We start from the raw sequence: 20,164 nt of genomic DNA on the forward strand, positions 1-20,164 counted from the left end.
TCCATTCCAAGGTCAACTTGAAGCCACTGGCTACGATTATTGATGCCTGCAGACCACGAAGTAGCTGAGTGTAAGCGGGCGTATCGGGGATCAAGGCCATTACGCGTGAAAGACGAGGCAGTTAGGGCAGAATCTGGAATCTTTCCATTTTCCATACCCAAAGGCTCGGCGCAATCTAATTAAAAAAATGTCAAGCTTTCTTGTCAGTCTTCTTATAGTGAATTTGGTTCTTTTATTCTTTCAAACCTTTCTTAAACTAAGATCTAACTTATTCAATCAACTCAGTGTAAGCCGTCTGGTACGTGAAAATTTGACAGGTTTCAAGACTGAAGATTTGTTAGGAATGACATCTGGAAACCTGTCAAATTACTCAGTGGCAAAGAAGAACGCCTGCCTTTAGCCCGAAGTTGTAGACGCTGAAGGGACTGACGGACAAATAGATTGATAGATTGTCATTGGATAGATTGCTGATTTGCATAGATTGGTTAGTTAATTCACGTTCTACTGCAACTTAGGGGACCGACGCGATATTTTCGGTCGAAAGTTTACATCAAGACCGGAAGAGCCCCGGCACTTACTCTTACAGAACCAGTTCCAGGGGTGCTTGAATTTCTTCCCGCTTATTGGCCAAAAAATTATTTTCGCTCGCTGGAACTGATATGGAAAGAGTAAGTAAGGCTCTCCCGTTCGGATGTAAACTTTCGACCGAAAATAACGCGTCATTTCGACTAGCTGCCTCTGGTTCTTCGAGGATGGTCGCACTGTTGTTGTCATTTATATGCAGATCGTAGGATGTTTCTTTGGTATTATCCCGATCAATGATCCACCAATATCATTGCGCTTTAAAAGGAACCGATGAAACCACTCTTCTCTTCACCATGATCCGACAGATCTTAGATCAATGATCCTGGTCATGATCATCCCAAAGAAACGAATCTTAAATTTGATAACTGGTTTACTCTATAAAATATACTAGCTATACCTTTGCACTTGTTGCCGCTCGGCTTAATTTGACAGATGTCTGTCTGTCCTCCACATTGGAAGTCTGAGTCATTACAAGAGAAGAGTCGCATCCCGTTGGTCACGTAGATTGCCCATTCATAATCCTTCATGTCCTTTGGGTTAGAATCTGCTGTCTTGTTATTTAATTCACAAACCTTTGTATTCTGGTAATAGTTTATGCTTTCACACAAGGGACGATGCTCGTCGCACAGCATCACGCAACTCGCAATACCTGGAGCTGGTTTGGTAAGAAACACGTGACCTGCTAAAACACGATCTGGAATGGAGCGGGTTACGTCTTTGCACTGCATGACAGAGGCCAGAGTGACTTGCATCGGAGGGTGACTGAGAATCACAAACAACACTGTCATGATGAACTTGGGAAACATAACACCTGACAAGAAACGAAGAATATGCATTGCCAAATCAGTAAATTGGAAATTCTTTAAAAAAATCTTTTTTGTCGCAATTCTTGGCTCATGGTAGGCTGCTGCAAATTGTCTCAGTCCCTTTTACTCTGAATAGTCGTTTGTAAATATATACCTTCCATTCAGGGTAGGGACTAAACGTCTAGTTCGTCTTAGTTTGGTTATTTTAAGTAACAAATTAAACTAAACATTGTCGCTTTTCAGATATGAAAACTTCTTATATTACGTAACAAATCACGCATTACCGCTTTCCAGAAGCGAAAACCTTTACAAAAATCAACATTTTACGTAACTCTTGATCAATAACTAGACATGAACGTCTAAATCGGTTTTCATCATCTACAGAGATTCTAGATAGAAGATGCTTATGCCTTACCCAATCTAAAAGATCGCTCTCACTCCATTACGTAACAAACCAAACATCGCTGCTTTAAAGTTACGAAAACTTAGGATTACTTTTAGAAATAGAGGGATACTTTTGTCTCTTCAACGGATAAGCGGGGAAACGCGATGGTTTCGTTGGGCATCTAGCTTAAAATTACAGGAAATAAAATTTCTGAAAAGTAAGCGCTTTACGCATTTTTATGCGCAGGACACGATAACTTTCACTTGCAATATCTGCCATATAAATTAAACAAGTCGCGAGAAATTATTACTAAGCTTTATCTAATTCAATTAATAAGGAACTCTGTTTCTTTCATAAAGATGACCCTTAAGCTAGCTAGCAATGTCTTAATGGAGAAGCATCTTATCATCACTCAAAAAGCGAACTCAAAATCTCGTATTACGTGGCTGGACCATTATAAGGATGCCTTCGATCAGGGAACGCAAATAACTGAAACCAAAAGTAACAAATAAACAAGTAGAAAGTTTGCTTTGCTTACCTTCAGCTGAATTTTTAGTACGATGTCGCGTCCTTAGGTTGTTAATCGAGTATTTCTACCCTTTCCGATTTTGGAAGAGATTTTCTCGTGTGGATTAAACATATATGAAAACCAAGTGAAGACTGCATGGAACATAAGTTAAAACTATGCATTATTGATAAACATGAACTTTTTTATTTACGCCGGCTATTTAATTTTTAAATTTTCTTTGCACGTGTCTACCTTTGCTACATTGTATACCTTTAGTCGCCCGAAGAGGAAAGCACGGCAGCTTAAAGCTCAGTTAAGTTTGTTCCTTTTTAGCCAGAAAACATTTTTTATATACTGTTGATCTAATAAGAACCAGTCTGGGAACTGTTTTGATTGCATTCAGAGCAAAAAAGGAAACAAAAGGATGGCCTTGCTTTGTTAGAATTTTATTTTTTTTATTTGTTTATTTATTTATTTATTTTTTTGATTTCATGAGTTATGTTAATAGATCTTGTCACCCGCAATTACGATACTAACAATACTTACAATACTCACATTACTTTCAAATGCAAACCGTTCTTACAATACTTACGTTAATTACACTCCTTGCAATATAACGTTTGTTTTGAAAAAAAATAAGCATTAACTTACAAACAATACAACACTTACACTTTTAATACTTACGCTACTTAAGTCAATTGCACCAAATAGAATACAATACAAACGGTACTTAAAATGCTTTATTTACAGTACATGTTTTTGTATCCGAGAGTAAGTAATAGATATGTACACAAATGGCAAAGAAGAGAAGAGAAAAAAAAGGCTCACAATAGAGAGGAATCTAGATCAGCAAGATACGTGTGGCTCCCAATATTGCAAAGGTTAAAAAAATGTCATTATATCAACTTAAATCCTACTGTGAACTAAGACCACGCAGATAGTGTAAGTAGAAAGGGGAGGCGGAAAGGGGAGATACAAAGGTTACTGAATAAAAACACAGGAAATGCTTGATCGATTTCTTTCTTCTATTTTACATGAGATACGAATTTCTCTAGCATTGCACTATTTTCCCTTTCTTTCCGCAAAGGTAAAAAAAAAATCTAGCAAGCCAGGTGATTAACAGTACAGCTCTCATGTGCTACACTTCGTTGCTAAAACAAAGCCGGTAGTTTCCAAGTTTTGCTACAATGCAAAAAAAAAAAAAAAATAAATGATTTTTTCAGGCTCTGTAGTGCAGAAGGTGCTTTTCATGTCATTTTTAAATCTCATTTTCAAGAGAGATGTATTGGTGCAGGAATCAGACACGAATCAAAATTCAATTAACATCGTGTTTTTAGCACATTTTAAAACTATCTGATAAGCAGGGTGCCATTTGAAGTCTGGATAATCCTTTGTTGCATGTGGAGGGTGGGGGGGGGGGTGCGCCGGAGGAGAGAAGGGGTGGGTCATCAGTTTTTGAGCCCTTAGTAAGGGGTGGGTCGTTCAATTTTCATCTACCCGTGGGGGTGGGTCATGCATGCTATACAAAAGAGGAACTATGTTAGGTCTAACCCAAATCATTTTAACTTCGAAAAGCCAAAATCTTATCAGAAAAACAATTTCGTCAAAACAAGCCTTTAAACACGATCGTCACAGCAACATCAAGTCATGTGCTCAAAAAAAATGACACTCCGAAATTGTTTCTCACAAATTATTTCTCAAAGTCACACATTTTCATCATCCATGCTTCACAGATCAGTCTGAAATGAGCGCGGGCAGTCTGTAACGTCCCCTAACTCGCTAAATAGGATTAAGCCGGACCAATTCAGACCTAAACATTTCATCTCATTCTGTATCTGTTTTAACAGAGGAAGGTTCCTAAGATTGAAACTGGTATACAGTGAAACCTGCATCAAGCGGTCACCCTTGGGACTCTCACTAGTGTCCGCTTAATACAGGGTGTCTGCTCTAAGCAGGTTCTAATATATATTAACCGAGCAGGAAGTCTTTATGGGAGAATCTTGACCGATCGAGGTCAAGATTCTCCCATGCAGACCGACTAAGCTCAGTTTATAAGATGCTTATTATATATTAGATGAGTCGAACTTAATTTTGCCAAAGTTTGCTCGTCGGAAAGTCATTGTTGACATCAAGACCGCTGCTCAAGACCGCTGCTCCATTGTTGTTCGCCAACAAAAGTACGGCATGCCACTTGGGGCAATAGCTGTCGTCTCTGATACACTGTTCTCAGAGCTGTATGTAATGCGAGTCCTTTCTTTCTATTTTTCGCAATTAATTTCCAAAGTAAGGGCCAACGAGCACTGCAATTCGGCACTTCACCGATAGCAAGTCCTAGCAGTAACTAGCCCCGTATCGAGTGAATAGCACCGGGACACGTGCTTATTCCCGTCTGTTAATGAAGTGCAACTTGTGAAATAGGATCGACGCAGGTTCGATTTTTGTTACCACGCTGGAATTAAGTCGACTCTTTGTCGCACCTATTTCTAATTTATTCGACGCGACTTGGATTCGACGTTTGCCCTAGGCCTAAGTTGGTCTCGATTGTAATAAGTTATTATTCGCATGAAGAGTATTACTGTATAAGAACACACCACTTGTAACACAGGTAATGAAACTGTTTATTTAGTTATCCATCAGTGCTCAAGATGCTGATAAATAAACTCATTCTGTTTTCTATATTTTTGTTATTTCCGAGCTAAGGGTGAAGGGAAAGTAAATCTTTTGAGATTATTCAAGATTTCACCTAAAACACATCTGTAACATTACCTTGTAAAATGATCTTTAAGCCTACGATTGCAACTGTTTTCAATTTGTAATGAACAAATTGTAGAAATCGAGACAAAAATTCATGTTGTGACCATCCCAAAATGTGCCCCAAGCATCTGGACGTCGCGTGCATTGAGATATTATTTATTCCAAATGTTTAAGTGCACATCGTCTTGGACGCGGTGAAAAGTGTCTTCAAAGTGCAGGCTGTGATTGTTTTATCTATGGTATTAATACAATTTAATGTGACAGTCTACCATTCAAACTTGAGCCTCCTTCACTCAGTCTAACAGCCGTACAGCTCTACCCTCATAGCTACACGATCGCTCCAGGTCTGTGGCCAGATTTTAATGAAGCGCGCCCGAATGTGCTGTGGAAACACATGCGAGACAACTGTCTCTTTATCGGTGTTTCCTTGAAATACCTGAAACATTAACGTAAATGAGTGCTACTGAGTTTATGAGCAACATTTTCCATCTCGAAAACGTTTAATATGAAATTCGTTACCATGACGTGTGTCGGGCCACACCTGAATAAACATTATTTAGCCTTCCAAAACGAAACAGAGTTCAAGGTATAACTTGTCATGAAGGAATGTTTTGTTCACATGCAACCATGTTTTGAATGATCGCCATTGTTTGACCTAAAGTTGTTGAATTTTAAGCTTCATTTTCTGTTTTAGTTTGAGTTTGGATTTTATAATGATTTTATCTAAAAACATCTCATTATATTTTCATATTTTTCTGCTTTTTCGAATCGCTTTTAGGAGTTTTCTGACTTATTCAAATCCGAGATGGCGGATATTTTAAGTGCGTGACGTCATGAAAGGGTTAAGTTTCGAAGCCAACTATTTTCTTGAGAGTTGGAAAGTAAATTGCGACAACTTGTTTTAAGTTGAATTTATTGGGCTATGATAAACTGAGTTCCACCATTAAATATCTACAAACTTACTTTCACAGCATTGTCCTCCATATACTTAAGCCAGTCAGTCCCGTCTACACTGGATGAAATCTTGTAAGACGTCACCCACTGTCTGTGACTAACAATCGGCCTTCCCTGAGTAGCTATCATTTTTACTGCCATGACTCGACCAAGATCAACATGGAGCCAGTGCGGACCTTCATGGTGACCCATAGTCCATGCAGATGGCGAGTTGAGCCGAGCGAAATTAGGACCGAGTCCGGAATTATAAGAAGACGAGGCTGTGATAGCACTGGCTGGAATCTTTCCATTTTCCATTCCCAGACTCCTGTAGCAAGCTGAAGAAATAACGGGAAAAGGCTCAGAGATAGTTCATCTAAATAATAAGAAACAATTAAATAAACTTTGCGATTGTGAGAAATCATTCAACTCGTATATTTACGTCGCAAAGAATTGTAGACCCTATGCGACTGAAAACATTCTGCTATTGGCATTCGCTGTTGACGTAGGTCAATTGAACAACGCTTTGCTCGTGTTAAAAGATATCAATAAATGTAGCAATAAGTCTAAGTAAAGAAGATTATGTTATAGTATAACTGACTGAATTAAAACATTCAATCATTTTGGATCAGACATTCTCAGCTTTGATTTCACGGAAGAGAGATACACAGCTGTTATAGCTTTGTTTATTTATGTTTATTTTTAAAACACATAATTTACAACACTACCTAACAGAATCCTTGCAATAATAAGATAACTTACGATAAAAATATTACCTACAATAGTAACGTTACTTACAATAGCGAAATGGCTTACAAAACCCCAACATTGCTTGCAATACTTATAATTACTCTTCTCAAATACTAACATAGCTTAACAATTAAGACGAAATCCGATAGAAAATCGAGCAATTTTAGTTGATAGCGGACAAAAACGTGGTACCAGAATGTTTCGAGGTATTTTACAGTCCTTTTACAATTTCTTAAGGCTAAAGATATCAACAGTTGCCTAAAATAACACCAAAAACAATTTCCCATGGGAACTCGAGAAAATAAATTTCACAGTTCAGAGAAACTGTACAAACACAGGTAAAACGTCATCACTGGGAGCCTGTTCGCAGGCTACAAATATATATAGCTATAAAAGCAAACGTAAAAAGTGGTTTTTAACTGAGTGTCGTAAATCGAAACCGAAGAAATCACGCTGACCAATCACGAAGGACGCAAACGACCCAGAGAACCAATCAAAACCGAAGCCACACATGTAGCTGACGCGAAGCGCGGGAAAATGCAAACGATGGACCCGCGATTGGTTTTAAGTTTAACATTTGATTGGATGACAAAGTGGCACGAGCTTTTTTTAAAAACCAATCTCTGAACGCGTAATGATACAAAACCCAAGAAAATGCGAACTACTGAAAATCGACTCTAAGTTAGTAGTTTCATTATACCTTCACATCTGTTTCCGCCCTGTTTAATTTGGCAGATGTCTGTCTGTCTTCCACATTCAGAGTCAAAGCCATTACAAGGGAGGAGTCGGACGCTGTTGGTCATGTAGATTGCCCATTCATAATCCACCAAGTCCTCTGGGCTAGATTCTGCAGTCTTGTCATTCAGTTCACAAACCTTTGTCTTTCTGTAATAGTTGGTGCTTTCACATGAAGGATCATGCGCTATGCATGAAATCACGCAATCTTCATTGTTTGGCGATTGTTTGGTAAAGAACGCGTGACCTGCTAAGACGCGATTTGGAATTGAGCGGATCGCGTCTTCGCACTGCGTGACGGATGCAAATGTCACTTGTGACGTATAGTAGAGCAGGACAAGCAACATGTCCTCACTTGGAGACAACTGCGTAGAGATAAAAAAAGAAGCTAATAAGACTTGTAAATGCCATACAGCATCTCTTATAAGTTATTTAGCCCTCGGACATGCAAGCAAACTCATACAAGGAGGTTGGGGGGGGGGGGTGGTTAGAACCTCTTCTCTTATTAGCGTTTTTGTTACGTTACGTTATTTTGAGAGGTTTTCACCTTTAATAAAAAGCCTGTCATGTCGTCTACCAAATGATGTTCATATAGTACGTAATTATGCAAAAAAACGTTTCTGGGGGGGGGGGGGGGTCAGTGACGTCATCCAAAATGAAAGACTATTTTTAGATTTTTCACTCCTTAACATTATTTTGCGTTTCCCCCTGAAAATTTAAAGTTTTACTCAAACATGACAATGTAAATTATTACAAAAAGTTTTTAATTAACATGATAAAGTTGATGATTTAGTGTAGGTTTTTCCCATTTAGTGTAGCTCTTTCCCAACAACTTTATCACGTTAATTTAAATCTTTCTTTGTAATATTTTACATTGTCATGTTTCCTTTTGTTCTTATAGTCATTAGCAGTTTGCGTACACTATATATTCAACTCTGTACTTTGTAATTTAAACTAAAGATGACAGAAGATTCTGTTGAAACATGTTTTAAAAAAACGTTGTGTTGTTTCTCAAAATTTTAACATGTCTGCTACTATCCAGACCATTTGACAATTAAAATTGCTTTTATACGAAAACAAAATTTAAATTTATGATACTACGGGAAAAAGAAAATATGAGGAATCACTTTTTTTCACCGAAGGTCACCCTTTCGATCATTGCTGTAACTGAAAAGGATGCAGAAACTAACAAGAAAAACTTAAAATGTAGTACCTTGTGAAATGATATGGTTTCTGTGCACAATCTAACCTGGAGATGTTCCGCCGGCAAGGGATCTTCTAATTTAGTTAGACCGCAGGTTTCTTTTATTCAGATCTAACCAAAACTAATGAAAGGACTACAAAGGAAGAAACAAAGACGTAATAATACTTTGAAAAGTTTTTCAGCAGCCAGATGTTTCTTTCGCACGATAATTACGCTTTGATATTTTTGCTTGTTACTCGCCCGATGGAAATTCCTGTTTTTTCCTAGGAAAGGAAACGTGAACATTAAGAAATTCCTTAGGTTAAGAAACAGCACTGGCTGAATAAATCTAAAATATAGAAGGAAAACTGTGAAAGAGATAAAGGGAAATACATCTTGTTCTCTGCAAAGAAGCAAAGAGAAAATAAAACTATTCATATGTTTAAATCGGTTTCCAAGCTACGTTTATCGGGGGGATGCGGGATGAGAGTAAAAATGGAGGCGGGATGCAAGATCACAGAAATTTTAATGGCGGGATGCAGTAGAAAAAAAGAAACTGTAACGCAAGGACCACTTGTGCAAACAGCAGCGGAGTGAAGCCCTATCTTGGTTTCGATCAGGATCAGCAGTGTAAAATAAAGCATAAAACCAATTGATAGGCTGACCGGACGGCTGAAAAGGGTAAATTTAATGCCCAATATTTCGGTTATAAAAAAATAATTTGGCAGGAGTGGGATTACTCATTTTGATCCGCGGGATGCGGGATAGTTTTAAAATTGTCGGCGTGAGTAGGATGAAAAATGAAAAAAATTGCGCGTTGCGGTCGTTACGAGCAGGCTGGCGGAATCGGGGTAAACATTCTGAGTGGGTAGGAATGGCGGGATAGAGCCATAGATAGTGGCAGGACACGGGATAGAAAACTTTTAAGGTCGGCACACACGAGGGGCTAGTCCCTGCGACTATCGGCCTGCAATTAGTCCCCTGAAGAGTTTACACCAAGGGACTGGTCGCAGGGACTTGTCCCACGGACAGTTCACACAAAGCGTTTTGAGGAACCGTGAGTCATACGATGGGACTTGTTCCCGCGACTTGTTGCAGGGACTATTTCGCATGAACTAAGTCCCCTCGTGTGTGTCGACCTTTAAGTTTATGGCGAACCCTCCTTAATATTAAAAGCAGTGCTACCTGGACCAGCGGCAACAGAGTTAAGGAAATAATTTGTCGCCTGTTTTTGAGAAAACTATGGAGGGTTTTGTGGGATTCGCACAATTAACCGTTAGCACTTTTATAACGAAAAGATATATGTTTCCAGGTGGTGAAACCAGGACAATTACATGTTAAAAAAGCACTGAAAAAATGGATGATGAGTTTCTGATTAGAATTCGAAAAATCTAGCCGTATTTTAAGACCGGTTATCTCTGGGAATCCTTACCAAGGTAGCTTCTGTTGCCTAAAACCTTTAGAAATAAAGAAAGTGGTTGAGAAGCGGTTTTTATTCTTTCTTAAATCGATCACAAAGCGTTACAAAACTAAACCGAACTACTTTGAACCCTGGATTGAGAATCGCTTTAACAAGACAGCATACAATGCAGTGAAGTTGTTATCAATAACAACAAGTTATTCAGTAATAATAAGTTATTATTCGCATGCAAAGTATCGAAATTACATTAAAAGAGCACATCAGTTATGGCACAGATACTGTATATTTAGTTATCCGTTGGCCGATGATGCTGATAACAAATACAATTTTTCTATATTTTCGTATTTCGGGGGAAAATAAATCTTATGAGAATTTTCAAGAATTGACCTTGAAAAAACATTCTTAACATGACCCTTTAACATGACCTTTAAACCTACGATTACCACTGTTTTAATTAAATTTTTAACGAGGAAAATTTTTATGAGACACAAATTCACCTTGGGCCTACAAAACCTTCGTCAATATTTAATGAAGAAAATGAATATAATGAAAACATAAATTCATATTGTGACTATGCTAAAATGTGCCCCAAGCACTGAGATATCCCTAATTGAATGTTTTACCGCTGCAAAACGTCTTGGACTCGGCGAAAAATGTCTTTAAAGTGCAAGCTGTGCTTGTTTACTCTATCGTATCAATAAAATTTGACGTAACAGTCTCTCATTCAAACTGGAGTTTCCTTCACTCAGTTGAACAGCCGCACAGCTCTATCCTCATAGATAAATAACCGTTCCAGGTCTGTGGCCGGATTCTAATGAAGTGAGCTCGGATGTGCTGTGAAAACACGTGACAAACAACTGTGTTTTTGTTGGCGTTTCCTTGAAATACCTGAAACATTAACGTAAATGAGTGCTGCTGAGTTTATGAGCAACATTTTCCAGCTCGAGTTCGAAAACGCTAAACATCAAATTCGTTACCAAAGCGTGTTTCGGTTCTTGTCTTTCAATATTTTCTGACTTTTTTATTCAATTTTAGTCTTTTTTTTCCCTATAAAGATAGGATCAACCGTTCCCAAATGTCAAAGGTTGTGTATAAGGCTAGTTGTTGGCACTGCCAGGATTTCTACATTGGAAAAACAAAACGTAGATTACATGACAGAAAAACTGAACATTTTAAAGCGATCATGAGTAACTGTCATGCGTCTGCTATCGCAGACCACGTCACGTCAACTGGTCACCACTTAAAATGGGACCACTTTGATATATTGGCAAAAGGTCGGTCAGATACTCATTGCAAGATAAAGGAGACTCTACTAATTAGGAAATTAAAACCTACTCTAAACGATAATGTGAGCAGCGAAAAGCTTTATCTTTATATAGTTTGCATCTTTTAATATGCAAACTTTTCTTAGCTTCTGTCATTGTTATTTAATAATTAGACCCGTAGCCCTTGCGGGCTACGGGTCAATAGCCCATTCGGCTTCGCCTCATGGGCTATTGATCCGTGGCCCTTGAGGGCGAAGGGTCTAATTGTTTTAGTATCACCCAACTAGTCGGTCAGAAAAGGCAATAATAAAGTTAGCAAATACAAGTTGAAGAAATATTTATTTGGGAATAAAACGAAAGAAAGCGTCACGCTCGATGGCGCCAATTTCGCTACTCGATGACTATTTAACAATTATTCCATGAGACCGCGTTGGATATGAAGTGATTAATAACCAACGAGCGCGTAGCGCGAGTTGGTTATGATCACTTCATATCCAACAAGGTCGAATGGAATAATTGTTTTAGTATATTCTCAAATCGGGTTTTTGCCGCCGATTTTTATTTCAACAATTTTACAAAGCGGTGAAAAAAACATACAACTTCCGGTCACATGCGCGCCGTGATCACCTGATTATTACATCACTGAATGAGCTGAATGAAATTTGACAGCTTCACAAACGACAAACTGTGGTCAACTGTTAAACAACCTTGAAATATTCAACCGTTCAAATGCAAGGGAAAAAGACCGCTTCGGAAGCTTTCAAGTGTTTAAATAGTGTTCAAAGTTCAGGAAGATTTTCCTGATTCTCCGCCTCCGTAGTAGTTGTGAACTTGGACATTGCAGTTGAAGAAAACCTGCGGAAAGCTTCTTCGCTCGCTTTGCCGAACCTCGGTGTTTACGAACTGATTTTGGACTAAAACTGTCCCTTCACTTTGAGGTTGCCGTTCTTGCTGGCCGTGGCATTGGTTTTCTTTCTCAGCTGCAGAGATACCAGTGCATGGGGAAGCTTCAGAGGCTCCGGCTGAGACAAAATCACTGAGAACGTGCGACATCTTCTTTTGCTGTTCTATGGATGGGCGATCATTGTACGATTCCACCGCCTGGTCTGATCTGTGTCCCGTAACAGACTTTATGTGTCTGGTTTCACAGTTATGGTCAGACAGAACTGTAACTGCTGTCGCCCTGAGGCAGTGGTTGGTTAGATGGGGCTCTATGCCAGCTCGCCTGCTCATATTTTTCAACATGTTGTCCAGCATGCTCGAGCCAACCGGCGAGTTGCAATACCAGATTTTGTCATCTGTTGGACTGAATTTCTGACTTTGGCCGTCTCTTGGTTTTTGGAAAAGAGCTTCGGAACTCGGGTTCAGGTGATGTAGGTAGTTTTTGATTGTTTTCACTGGGCACCTCTGAGAACCAGCAACGGCAAAGATCTTCGCGTCGGATTCATCCTCAGAGTCTCCAAGGCCGCCTTGATGATTTTTTGTGCTGCGCAGTGAACCAGGCTGTCGTCTGTTTAACTCAAAATACTCGACACCTCTAGGCGTTGTTCTTAGGGAGAGCATTCCAGGGTTCAACTGCCGCTGATTTTCTCTTCCTCGTCGTCCGAAGAAAAGGGTGAGATAAAACCATGCCGTTCTCTGCAGTTGGGCTGGATTTTGACTGTCGGCCGGCCCAAGTTCGCCGCTTTCAAAGAGCCTCTGGATTTGATCTTTTGACACTGCTTTCTTATGGACAACTCCAGCTATTTTACCCGTCTTTCTGAGATCCTTTACAAAGGCATCCAAAACTTTATTGGCTTCGGTAAACACAGCGTCGGAGATGATAGAAAAAGGCTTGTTGTTTGGTGGCGAGCGAAGAAAGCGATCTATGGCGGCTCGAATGGACTTCATGGATGTGTTTTTGTAATACCTCCCGTCTTTCTTCCTTGCGGAGGTGTAGAAACATTTAAGGCATTCATTTAGCTCCTCTTTGGACATGTCTTCAATTCGTTTCGAAAATTTTGTGGCAACAGGACTTGACAGCCATTCTGTAAATAACGAGGTAAGAATTTTTGTCGTTGTTACGAATAAATTATCAAAATATCGACAGTGAACGTAACAATTGTTGCTAGTTTTTGAGTAAAACTCCCACATACGTACCATTAAATATGTTCATGCCGAACTTTGTGGCTTTCTTCGTTTTTTCTGGGATAGCATTGTCTAATATCTCTTGAAGTTTAGAGGGAGACAGCTCCTGAAACCTGCCAGTATCGGCCATTATGGAGAGCTGAAGTTAAAAACTTCGTGCGGAAAATTTTTAAACTTGGCGCATTATTTTCCATATTAGGTAAAACTCCGACTAATGGCTCATAGTCGGAGTTTTTGAGCCAATTAGAGAGCTAGAAATGCAATAGTCGGAGCTGAGAATATACTAATTAGTATTAGTATATTCTCAGCTCCGACTATTGCATTTCTAGCTCTCTAATTGGCTCAAAAACTCCGACTATGAGCCATTAGTCGGAGTTTTACCTTATATGGAAAACAGTGCGCCAAGTTTAAAAATTTTCCGCTCTGTAAAATTGTTGAAATAAAAATCGGCGGCAAAAACCCGATTAAGAATATACTAAAACAATTATTCCATTCGACCTTGTTGGATATGAAGTGATCATAACCAACTCGCGCTACGCGCTCGTTGGTTATTTATCACTTCATATCCAACGCGGTTTCATGGAATAATTGTTAAATAGTCCCCTAGTGGCGTAGCCAATCAAAATGCAGGATTTGCATTAGTCCACTAGTTGGGTGATACTAATGTTGATTAGTTACTTATCTTTAATTGAAATTTAGTTGTTACTTATGAAGATGTATGTCGAAACATACGAAACGTCAAGTGAATGAATTTTGTTTTCCAAACTGCGTTTTATTGTCATGTTTGTCACCGCAGTTTGTATGTTATTTCTTATTGAGTTAAAAAATATCCAATATTCACAAGGCTCATTATCAGGATACTCTTGACTTACTTTCACAACACTGTTCTCCATAAACTCAACCCATTCAATCTCGTCTACACTGGATGAAATGCTGTAAGATGTCACCCACTGGTTGGAAAGCCGCCTTCCCTGAGTAGCTAGCATTTTGACCGCCATAATTCCACCAAGATCAACTTAGAGCCAGTGCGGTGGACTTGCATGTTGACCACTAACCCATGCAGAGGGCGAGTTGAGCCGAGCGAAATTGGGACTGAGCCCGGAATCATAATAAGACGAGGCTGTGATACCACTGGCTGGAATCTTTCCATTTTCCATTCCCAGACTCCTGTTGCAAGCTGAAGAAATAAAGGAGAAAAGCTCTCGGGTTGTGCATCTAAATAATAAGAAACATTTACATAAACTTTGCGTTTATGAGAAATCATTGAATGCGTACAGCGTGAAGAATGGTAGACCCTTCGCTAAAAAAAAACAAAACAAAACAAAAAACATTCTGACTTCAGCATTCGCTGTTCAGCTTAGTGTTAAACGAACGTAAATCAACGTGGTAAATATAGCAACAAAACTCTGTTCGTGTATGAAGATATTAATAATTAAGTGTAGCAATAGGTCTAAGTAAAGGAGATTATTTTAATGACTTACTCTAATTATACTACTAACTAATTTCAAACAATTTATGTTCTTTATGCATTTATTTACATTTTTGCTTTTTCGTTTATTGATTAAAGCACAATTCAAGGCAATATATACCAAAGTTGAGCAAATAATGCAAAAGGTGTTAAATACATACATTACAAACTAGAGGATTACAGCAACATCATATCATTCTACTCAATGCTTGTAAACACTCAGAAAAAAAGCCTGACGAGATATTTTCGCAACGATATAGCCAAAGGAAATGTGAAGAGCGGTTTTCAAGTGAGTGTCGCGAATCCAAAACCAACGTGATCGCTCCTACCAATCAAGAAAAACGCAGACAATCCAGTGAACCAATCAAAACTCGAAGCAATTCATGTAGCTGACACAAAGCGCGGGAAACCGAGTGCGAGCAAGTCACGATTAATTTTTGGTCTTACATCTGATTTGATAACAAATTGGTGCGAGTTGTTTTAGACCAATATTTTGAATTACTTTCGACACTTCAGTGAAAATCGTTCTAAGTTAGTAGTTTCATTTTACCCTCGCATTTGTTTCCGCCCTGTTTAATTTGGCAGATGTCTGTCTGTCTTCCACATTCAGAGTCAAAGCCATTACAAGGGAGGAATCGGACGCTGTTGGTCATGTAGATTGCCCATTCATAATCCACCAAGTCCTCTGGGCTAGATTCTGCAGTCTTGTTATTCAGTTGACAAACCTTTGTCTTTCTGTAATAGTTAGTACTCTCACATGGAGGGTCACGCCCTATGCATGACATCACGCAATCTGCAAGGTTTGGTAAAGAACGCGTGACCTGCCAAGACACGATTTGGAATAGAGTCGGTTGCTTCTTCGCACTGTGTGACAAACGCAAATGTCACTTGTGAAGTATAGCAGAGCAGAGTTAACATGGCCGTGATGATCATGTCCTCATTCGGAGACATAACTGCATGGAGATAACAAAAAAATAGTAGTGCTTCCAAAGTTATATTAGTTAACCCACGGACGTACAGCCCATCGTGGTAAAAGGGGGTATGATTGAGGTGAGTGGAACACCCGCTAGCGTTTTCGTTACTTCTCGCTATTTTGGGAGGTTTTCACTTTTAAGACGATTCCTCTGTATTAGATTACGCATACTTACTAACCAGAATAACACAATTAGCGCGCGCACATAAACAAAGTGATGGCGTTTTCTTAACTGCTCTACTTGCGAGAGACAAATCGTCAGGGTTCTTTTTTCGTAAACAAGTAACGCGACCTAGCGATTTTTTTGATTTAGTTTGAATGCAGCGATCATCTTCTTTCTTTACCGTACTATTGCGGAGTAAAAACTTATCACTGAAAATGAGAGCATACCTAGCACTCGTAAAAGACAATATGTGCCCTCATGAACACTGCGTGCTTGGAACATAATTATTGAATCCCTGTCGATTAAATATGGTTGTCTTTAACTTGAAACGTACATCAAATTGCTTCTTGAGGTGCAATCCATCCAATGTTGTATTCGTCGCTAAACTTTCTCCCAATTTTTCTGCTGTCACAAAGGGTAGAGTGAATGGTTCAAATATAAATGTTCCTGAAAGCTGATAATTTAAGGAATTATGGGATATGTTGTAGGTCCTCCTGCTCCTAAACGAATACGGGGACCCCCCTTTTTAAATTCAAAATTTAAGTTCTTTTGATATAAGCAGCCAGCCAAGTCTGAGAGAAAATCTATTGCAAATTCTACTTCGATGGAATTGCCTTTAGAGATAACCTGTCATGTCGTCTGTGTTAATATTATGGGATACATAAGCAAGTAGCGCTGCCGAGGGGGCAGTGACTTCACTAAACATGGCGGCCTATTTTAAATTTGTTTCACTTTTTTCCTATAATTTCCGTTTTTCTCGAATATTTAATTTTTTACCCAGAAAACACAGTTTTCTTCAGCTTAGCATGTGGAAGATTCTTAAACACATCATTATGCTGATTTTACAGAAATCATAAATCTTTCGGCAACGTTGAAATTGCGTGATTTTGACGAATTTCGTTTCATCCGTTAAATACCAGTTCTACCGAAAGTAAAAGAGTTTCTGTCGATAGCAATATGAACCAACATCTTCTGCGTGACCAAGTTCCCTTAACTTACAAACGTAAACAAGTTTCTGGTGAGAGAATTCGAATTTTAAAGTAAGCAAGCTTTTCTTGGTGAAGACCCAACGAAGACTGCTTTTCGACGAAAGCAAATTTATGATACGGAAAAAGATATGAAGAATCAACATTTCTCACCTAGGGCCACCCTTTCGATCATTGTGCAGAAACTAACACAAGAAAACTTAAATAGTGGTACCTTGCGAAATCATGGTTTCCTTGCACGAAATTTCGAGATGCTTCGTCGGCAATTCAAGGGATCGTCTAATTTAGATATAGCAGAGATTTCTTTTATTCAAACCTAACCAAAACTAAGCACAGGACAATTCCTTTACAGAAGGAATACAAAGGAAGAAACAAAAACATGTAATAATATTTTGAGAAGTTTTTCAGCAGCCAGATGTTTCATTCGCACGACAGCTACACCCTGATATGTTTGCTCGATGGAAGTTCAAAGTATACAAGGAAGTAAAACGAAACATTAAGAAATGCTTTAAGCTTAGAAACAACACTGGCTAAATAAATCTTAAGAATAGACGTGAATCTGTGAAAGAAATAAACGAAAATACATCTTGTTCACTGTTCATATGTTTAAATCGGTTTCCAAGCTACGTTTATTGGAGTTCAACACGGGTTTGGCGGGATGCCAGATAAGAGTAGAAATGGAGGCGGGAGACGGGATGACAGCAATGCATGTTAGTGACCGGATGCATGATAAAAGATTCTTTGGCAGGAGCGGGATTTCCTCAATTGACCCGCGGGATGCGAGATAGTTTTAAAATTGACAGCAGGAGCAGGATGAAAAAGAAAAAAAAAACTTGCACGTTACGGTCGTTACTCAGAGAACCGCAACTCTAACTAGGCGGAATCGGGATAAAGATTCTCTATATCTCGATGAAAAGAGACGAGAAGAGGTTTTTTTCTTTCTTTAATCGATCACAAAGCGTAGTAAAACCAAACCAAATTACTTTGAACCCTGAATTGAAAATCGCTTGAACAAGACAACATACAAGTACAGTGAAACCTGTATTAAGCGGACCCCATATTAAGCGGACATCAAATTTGTTATGGAACCACACCTGAATAAAGCCTGTTACTGAAGCCTTACCAAAGCAGAACTCAAGCTATAGTGGTTAAACTTCCCAACTTTTCCTAAAAGTTATCAAGGAAATTTTGGTCGGATTGCTTTGATTAATCGTTTGAAACGCTGCCGGTTTGACCTAAATTTTCTTCCTAAGCTCAAATTTTGTTTTAGTTTGTGTTCGGCGTCTATGACGATCTTATTTGGAGTTCTTTATATTTCTTATGTCCTTATCTTTTCTCATTTTGTTTAATCAGTTTTCAAATCCAAGATGACGGATATTTTGAATGGGTGACGTCATTTTAACGTAAAGTTCCTCAAGTTCAACTATCTTCCTGAAAGGAAATTTTAACAACGTGTTGTAAGTTGAATCCATCGGGATATTGTGAACTGAGTTCCGTGGTTATATAGCTACATTTGAAAAGCCCAGAAAACTTACTTTCACAATACCGTTCTCGGCTTGCAGAACCCAGTCGATCCCGTCTGCACTGGATGAAATTTCATAAGATGTCACCCAATTGGCGACACTATCATGCTTCTTCCCTTTGTAGCAACCTTTTTGACCGCCATGATTCCACCAAGATCAACTTGGAGCCAGGAGTGTGGACCAGGTTGGTCAGCGACAGACCATGCAGTGGACGAGTTGTAACTGGGACTATAATAAGTCGAGGCAGTGATAGCTCTGGCTGGAATCTTTCCATTTTCCATTCCCAGACTCCTGTAGCAGGTTGAAGAAACTGAAAGGAGAAAGCTCTCGGGTTGCGCATCTAAATGATAAAAACAATTGCTTAAACTTAATTTGCGATTATGAGAAACCATTGCACGCGAAAGGCGTTAAGAATGGTACGCCCTTAGAGAAAAACATTCTACCTTCGGCTCCAGGCTTTCGCTGTTCAACTTCGTGGTGAAAGTAGATCAATTCAGGAACAAAACTCTGTTCGTGTATAACGAAATTAATAAATGCAGCAATAGGTCTAAGTAAAGGAGATTATGTTATAGGCTTTTGTTAGCTACATTACTAACTAAATTCAAACAACACTTATCATTTTTGGATTAGCCATTCTCAGCTTTGATTTCAGGGAGGAGAGATGAATTTCTTTTTATTCTGCAGTCTCCAAAGAAATAAAACACAAACATATATATTTAAGTTTGGAAACAACATAACTGAATAACCAACTCCAAAATATAGAGGGTAATAATAAATTTTAATGGGTGCAAACGGGAAACAAAATTTTGCAAAAACCTGTAACGCAGTTTTTGAGAAAGCCATGAAAGGGTTTTGTGGGATTCGCACAATTAACTGCTACACATTTCATAACAAAAAGATTTATGTTTCCAGGTTGTGAAACCACGCAAAATTGCATGTCTAACAACAAACTGAAAAAATGGAGGCACGGTTTCATGTTAAAATTGGAAAAATCCAGCTTTCTTTTGGGAAAGGATGCCACAGTCTTTGCTGTGGTAACCTCTGTTGCTTAGAAACCTTAAGAAATAAAAGTGCTGTCATATGTGGTGATCTTTGTGAAATTGTCTTTTTTTCCTCTACTTTTGGTGACGTACTATCAAAATAGCGGAAGTCATTCTAATGTTTATGTGATCGTTTGGTACAGGTCAGCGGGATAAAATTGAGGTAGCTTTTGAATGTTAACACAGTGCACAATATCAAGTTCTAAAATTGCTTTTCTCAGACAAACACGAGATTTGTTCGATTGTGGTTTCAAAGATAACCTCGTGCTCACGTCAAAGACAATTAATGGGGTTAACATGACGTCAATTGATGCAAACACACTGTCTAATAAAAAGGAAATTCACTGATTTATAAAGACAATATCGCTCGCCATAAGTGTAATCTAGCAACTACAAGCTGTAACAGCAACGTTACACAATTTAAAGGTGAGTGTAGTATTGAGTGTATAAAAACTGAAATTAGTTATCCCTCGTATGGTAAATTATTGTCAGATGAAATACATAAGACTGGCTGGTTACGCTTCAAGCGGAATATTTTAAAAAGCACAAGACCTGTACTC

General features: G+C 38.7%; 3 protein-coding genes across 3 annotated transcripts; all 3 read right to left on the bottom strand.

Moving 5' to 3' along the window:
• Positions 1–5,837: 5,837 nt before the first annotated feature.
• Positions 5,838–14,449, bottom strand: LOC145501629 (uncharacterized). The gene is made up of 6 exons (XM_081481059.1): positions 14,324–14,449; positions 10,805–10,947; positions 9,033–9,042; positions 7,422–7,821; positions 6,734–6,747; positions 5,838–6,331 (listed from the first exon to the last, which is right to left on the bottom strand). Exons 1-6 carry the CDS (start codon positions 14,447–14,449, stop codon positions 5,990–5,992), a joined length of 1,035 nt encoding a protein of 344 aa, XP_081337185.1. The 3' UTR covers positions 5,838–5,989.
• On the bottom strand, positions 12,034–14,065 carry LOC145500551 (uncharacterized protein KIAA1958 homolog). The gene has a single exon (XM_081480072.1). It carries the CDS (start codon positions 13,464–13,466, stop codon positions 12,111–12,113), a length of 1,356 nt encoding a protein of 451 aa, XP_081336198.1. The 5' UTR covers positions 13,467–14,065; the 3' UTR covers positions 12,034–12,110.
• An 18-nt stretch (positions 14,450–14,467) lies between the features above and the next one.
• Positions 14,468–18,127, bottom strand: LOC145501630 (uncharacterized). Its single transcript, XM_081481060.1, has 2 exons — positions 15,470–18,127; positions 14,468–14,628 (listed from the first exon to the last, which is right to left on the bottom strand). Exons 1-2 carry the CDS (start codon positions 15,702–15,704, stop codon positions 14,468–14,470), a joined length of 396 nt encoding a protein of 131 aa, XP_081337186.1. The 5' UTR covers positions 15,705–18,127.
• Between the last annotated feature and the right edge of the window lie 2,037 nt (positions 18,128–20,164).

The sequence above is a fragment of the Orbicella franksi genome, chromosome 10 (genome assembly GCF_964199315.1).
Source record: "Orbicella franksi chromosome 10, jaOrbFran1.1, whole genome shotgun sequence".
NCBI classification, from domain to species: Eukaryota; Metazoa; Cnidaria; class Anthozoa; order Scleractinia; family Merulinidae; genus Orbicella; species Orbicella franksi.